This window comes from Ursus maritimus, unplaced genomic scaffold, assembly GCF_017311325.1.
Source record: "Ursus maritimus isolate PB19 unplaced genomic scaffold, ASM1731132v1 scaffold_8, whole genome shotgun sequence".
Taxonomy (NCBI): domain Eukaryota; kingdom Metazoa; phylum Chordata; class Mammalia; order Carnivora; family Ursidae; genus Ursus; species Ursus maritimus.
Genome location: NW_024426996.1, coordinates 82,324,556 through 82,330,555, shown reverse-complemented (window position 1 = coordinate 82,330,555; position 6,000 = coordinate 82,324,556). Strand labels below are relative to the sequence as shown.

Here is a 6,000-nt window from a genome sequence, read left to right as displayed (position 1 = left end):
GTGCTCTTTGTTTTTCTTACAAGTCAACGAAGTGTGGAGATTCAGAGCACACGCCCTCAGACTGCTAGCTGCAAATCTTTGAGGCTTTTTAGCTGTGTCACTTTAGACACATTACTTCAACATTTCTTGGTCTGCAATAAAGAATAATGACTACTTTAAAGGATTCTTGAGACGATCAAATAAAATAACTTCAAGGGCGTGACCTAGTGCCTGGCAGGTGGTAACTAGATAAACCCCAGCTGTTGTGTAGCGGTTATTATTAAAACACTTATGGTGAGTGAGCACTGGGGAGAAGGTGGTAGAAACCTGCCCTCATCAGAGCTTGAGGTCGCTCAGGGGCACATTTAAGGCCTGTAGACACACCTTCAAGTCGGCCTCGGCCGTGGGAATGGGGCTTGGGTCTGTGCGACTTACGGAGCGAAGGCTCCGGCAAGGAGGGCGTGATCGCAGCTGGAGAGTCCCACAGCTTGATACCAGTGGAGCTGCGAGCAGGCGCCAGAGTCAACCCCCTCTACTTTCTACTGCAAGCTGTCAGCCCAGGGCTGGGGGGGGGGCGGCGGCGGGGGGGCGACCTCCACAGCTCAGCCCTTCCCACCAGCCACGCTTGAACTGCCGGTCCCCAGCACACACAGAGCCGGGGGAAGAGGCACCGGCCAGCAAAGGAGTCTGCACGGGGCCTCAGCAATGACCTGGGGTCCAATCTGCACGGGACGCCCTGATCCAGGAAGTCGGCCCGACCTCCTCCAGGTCACTTAGCGACGGAACAGCGGCGCAGGTTGAAGGCGCGCTCGGCACACACCTGCCCATGAGAGGTGAGGGCTCCGGGGGCGACGGCACCTGACTCAGCAGGCCGATATGAGGGGAAAGCTCCTAGCAGGGGGCATGGCACACGGTACGTTTCGCTACCTACGAAACACACCCAACAGGCCCGGCTGGAACGCGGGGGCGGGGCCTCGCAGGCCTGAGGGAATTCGCCAGAGCACGCGCCGGAAGTACTCGCAAGGGGTCCGGGGAGTGTGGACTCCCAGCACCCGCTTGCGCCCTCCCTTTTGCGTATTTCCGGCGCGACGGCGGGCGTGATGACACCCTGAGCCGGCGCCTGTTATGCGGGCCAGTTCACGCTTGTTCAGGGGCAGCTCCCGGAAGCAGCTCATGCCGGGCGAGGCTCCTGCTGGGGTCAGGGAACCGGGATCCTGGCCCAGCGGGTGGGCACGATGCGACTGGGCTCCGGGACCTTTGCCGCCTGCTGCGTGGTGATCGAGGTGCTCGGGGTCGCGCTCTTCCTTCGGGGATTCTTCCCGGCTCCGGTTCGTTCCTCTTCCAGGACGGAGCACCAAGCAGAGCCCCCAGCGCCCGAACCCTCGGCTGGTACGGACCCCTCCCCGGCCGTCTCTGCTCCCCGGGCCCCACTTTCGCCAGAGGACCCTCCTTACGAGCCTCGCCTCTCGGACTTCTCGAGGATCCCGAGTGCTCTCCTCTTCTCTTCAGGTCCCCACACCCAGGAAGCCTCTTTCTGTATCGCACAGCTTTGTGGCCCCCACCACTGCCAGCCACACTTCGCTCTCCTCCCTCGTGGCGGCAAAGAAAGCTCTCCGCACCCAGGCGCCCGCCTCTCCCGACGTCTGCTCATCCAGTCACACCCCCCGCCCCCTTCCCTGAACCGGCCAGCGCGTCACTCCCTTTTCTAGGCACCCTTTTCGCTCAGTAAGACACTACAGATAAGATTCCTGCTGACCGACCCCCGCGTTTTCTTCTATGACATTTTTCCAAGACCCCTTCCCCCCACCCCGCCCAGTAGCCCTCGCCTACCCAGCAGTACACACTAGGTAAAGGCTCTCCCGTTTTTGACCAGGTCCACACGATACCAGCCACTGACTGCGTAGACACAATTTGTAGACGCTTGCCCATCCCCTACCTGCTGCACTGTGTTTTGAATCAAGCTCCCTAAGTGTCAAATATCCAGGAATCTCACGAAGGGACTCGCCTTTCCCAGTACTCACCGTGCAAAGGGCAATTCATGGTTCATACTGGGGCTCCTTCTGCTTCCTTGTCATCCCCACACTACTGATATCAGGTCCTTTTCTTTGGGTTGAGATAGGTAGATATGACAGCATATATGCTGGAGAAGTAGGCCAGAAGTAGATTATAAGGTGCTTGGGTGCTAAATACAGTTTAAAATTCAATTTCCTTTTTCCTTTCAAACATTTTTAGGAGCCAGTTCCAACTGGACCAAGCTCCCACCACCTCTATTCAGAAAAGTTGTTATTATGCTGATAGATGGCTTGAGAGACGATTTTGTGTTTGGGTCAAAGGGTGTGAAATACATGCCCTACACAACTTACCTTGTGGAGAAAGGAGCATCCCACAGTTTTGTGGCTGAAGCAAAGCTGCCTACAGTTACTATGCCTCGAATCAAGGTAAACAGTTTGACTTGATGTGTCGTAAGTCGTGGTTTCGCTCTTCGGGAGGGTCCAAGGGGCTCCGTGCTCTTTCACTTGGAGTCCCAATTTTAACTTGGTGGAAATTAGTTTAGTGCTGTCCACCTGGCTGGGGCAATAAAATGCCGACAAAGCCTGACAAGATAGGATAGAACTGAGACCCATGATTTGTGTCTCTTGTCAAGTAGCCCAAAGTTCACACTTCGTGGAAAGCATAAAGTATTTAGAGCCAGATCATTCAGGTCAGCCTAATCCAAAAGATAGTGCCCTCCTTGCTAACCTGGTCTCTTTTCTAATCATCAGTGGGTCACTTACATTCCAGAAAGGAGCCTTTAGGCTTAATCTAGTTCAGTCTCTTGACTTTGTAGATAAGAAAGCAAACTCAGGGGGCGCCTGGGTGGCACAGTCGTTAAGCGTCTGCCTTCGGCTCAGGGCGTGATCCCGGCGTTACGGGATCGAGCCCCACGTCAGGCTCCTCCACTATGAGCCTGCTTCTTCCTCTCCCACTCCCCCTGCTTGTGTTCCCTCTCTTGCTGGCTGTCTCTATCTCTGTCAAATAAATAAAAATAAAATCTTAAAAAAAAAAAAAAAAAGAAAGCAAACTCAGATAAGTTAGATGACTTGTCCTCCACAGCTGTGGTATAAATAATGACCAAACCTGCATGATCTGGCCTCAACAGTTACCACTGTTTCTACTGTATAACTCACTTTGAGGTGTTCAGCCTAGTGAGTGTGGCTTTGGAGTGGATAGTGCTTTACCCGTAAACTATGTTAAAAAAAAAAAAAAAAAAAAGAAGAAGAAGAAGAGGAGGAGGAGTACAGCTATTATTGCTTGGCTTAAGAACTGTTTATTAAGCAACTACTATGTGTCAATACTGTAATGGGTATGCAGTTGGGGTAAAATAGTATCTGCCTTCATGGAGCTTTTAGTCACCTATGAGAAACATAACCATTCAACAAATGAGCAGACGAATTAATTTGCAGTTTTAAAATGTGATTAATGCATGATGAGAAAGAGCAGGATGTGATGCTCATTACCGGGCGGGGTGGGAAGGGGCTCAATTTAGACTGAGGGTCAGAAAAGCCTGCCTGAGGAAGTTACACTCAAGGTTAAACTGGAAGGATGAGTAAAGGGGAGGAGGCAGAAAGGGACAGAGGAGCTTAAAACTTTGTGAATATGTTGCTGGTATGGTAAAATAGTCTATGGCCGATCATGTGACATCTTATTATTTGGTGAGAAGGAGCCACTTTTGATTCAAAGTTTGAGGGCAGTATTTAGTAGGTGCTCAGTAATTGTTTACTGGATGAATAAAACAGTCTGGGATTGAAAGGGTTAATGCCGCACCTTTCATTGACTGACTTTCTGGAGTTTCCCACGCTCTGCAACTTTTGGATGTAGTATGTCCTTCACTCAGCAGCATCTTCTGTGTATCACACACTGTTTTAGATAAGAGGGATTCAGTGAAGACCAAGACAGCAAGTGTCCTATCTTTACGGAGCTTAATTTCTAATTGAGGGGACAGAAAATGTGTAAGTATATATATTAATAATCAAGGTAATTTCAGAAAGTGATAAGTGCTGTGGAAGGAATCAGGAAGGAGAATATGACGGTGATGAGCAGGGGGGAGTGGGGTACCTTTAGTCAAGAAGCTCAGGGATGGCCTCTCAAGAGTGCTCTTTCTGCTGAGACCAGTCATGTGAAAGCTAGAAGAGAGGCATCCAGGCTCCTCACCACCAGGAGCACTGATTTCTTTAGCTGCTCTATCAAGGGTGTGGAAGGAACCCATTCCTCCTTCATTCTGGTGAGGAATCTAAGTAGGATTATGAGAAAGCATGTAAGTGGGTGTGCAGGCTCCAGGCTGTGTCTAGACCTGCATGTCGACTACTGTGGTTCTTAGGGCCTCCCATTTCCAGTCCATTTGTGTCATTTCATGAAACCAGTGTTGTGCTTCATTTTGTTTATTTTGTTTTCAGGCCTTTGCAGGTTCTTGCTCCTCATTCGCCAGCAGGGAGGAGCTAGAACAGGAAGTAGATACTGGAGTTAGGGTTACACCGCTTTAGAATTTGGTAGGATTGGGTGGTGTTGGCTAAGGAGTGTATCCCCTACCTTGCCTCCTGTTAGGGAAGGGACGTAATTAATCTTGAGGTGTTGATGCAGTTGTCACGAAACACTGATGTTAGCGACTCAAGACTAATGCCCCTCATAGCACTTTCTCGTGTTAAGTAATTTGTGAATGATTTTCCTTTCTTCCGGAGTTTATAGTCACAGTAAGGAGCAGGTACTGACCAACTGACTGCAGTGAGCACCAGAGCACAGGCATTATGTCATGTGCTGTCACAACAGCCCCATAGCCTAGGCTCCATGAGGCAGGCACTGCCGTCTTCTCCACTTGCCAGATGAGGAAACAAGCTTGACCTGGTAAAACCACACAGCTGGCATCAGAAACCGAACCTAAGCCTATGTGTGTCTGGATCGAGAGCTCTGTTGGTCACTGATGAGTAGGGTGACCAGGCCACATCTTCTTCCAGTAGTCTCTGCAGAGCCCTCCTTCATTGTCAGAAGGCAAGAAACTACTGTTCCTAAGGCCACAACCACCACAGGATGACCTCCAAGGTGATGGCAGGCTTGGGCTCTCACTTAGACTTCCTAGGGCTCCCAGCTGCCTGCATGCTTCCTGGGGTGAAGGGACCAAGTGTTCCCTCGAAATGTCAGTGGGAACACAGCCTAGTGGGAGAAGGAGGCAAGTACCTTATAAAAGCCGCTGGGAAAAAGATGGACAGATTAGACCACATGGAAGCCAAAAACCATTATGTGGTGGAAGACACTATAAATCAAGTCGGCTGACAAATGTTAAACTGGAAAACTTACTTACAGTTGACATCACAAACAAGATGTTAAGCCCATGATGTGTAAAGAGCATCTGACCAAGGACAACAATCCAGTGGCAAAGGATATAAAGAAATCCACAAAGGAAGACATTGAAATGGCGAGTAAACACAGGAAAAGATTCTGTTCTAGTAATCAGGGCAAGGTGAACTAAAGCAATCTGTAAGCCCAGTTTCTGTCTATCACATTGTAGAAATATAAAGAGTGATGATGACCTCTTCTTCGTATGAAATGAGGTTAGACAGGTACTCTCAACACTGAGCCAGCCCCTGCACTGCTGCCACCCTAGTCCAGTCTGCTGTGGTCTCCAGCCAGGACTGTAAAAGTCTCCCAGCACCTCCTCGTGCCCAAGTCCTGTCCAAACAAACCAGGTCGTGGTGCTCCTCTTCAAACCCTGCCTCGAGGCTGCATGTTACTGTCCCTGTTTACCTCTTCACCCTCATCTGAGCTGCTTTCCCTCTTCCTGTGTCACTCATCCACATAGATCACACATACCCCAAGTGTGCTGCCCTCTTTTAGCCTTGGGGCTTTCACAGTTTGCTGTGTTCCCCCTGGAAAGCCCCACTGTACCTTCCTTCCCCTCCCCTAGACAACATGTCAGCCTTCAGGTCTCAGGTCAAATGGCACTTGCATTGCAAGCTTGTTAAAATACGTGTCCATTAAAATGGTCTCGGT

The 6,000-nt window shown here is 50.4% G+C and overlaps 1 protein-coding gene across 3 annotated transcripts in view; it reads left to right on the top strand.

Moving 5' to 3' along the window:
• The first annotated feature begins 285 nt into the window (after positions 1 to 285).
• The window catches only part of PIGG (phosphatidylinositol glycan anchor biosynthesis class G), a 42,759-nt gene continuing 37,044 nt past the window's right edge, over positions 286 to 6,000 (top strand). Inside the window, exons 1-2 of one of the 3 annotated variants that reach the window (XM_040625232.1) lie at positions 286 to 1,368; positions 2,212 to 2,417. In XM_040625232.1, the coding sequence (XP_040481166.1) occupies positions 1,215 to 1,368; positions 2,212 to 2,417 (360 nt within the window). In that variant the 5' untranslated portion in view covers positions 286 to 1,214. The remainder of the gene's footprint in view (positions 1,369 to 2,211; positions 2,418 to 6,000) is intronic. The other 2 variants (XM_040625231.1, XM_040625230.1) reach the window with 2 other exon arrangements.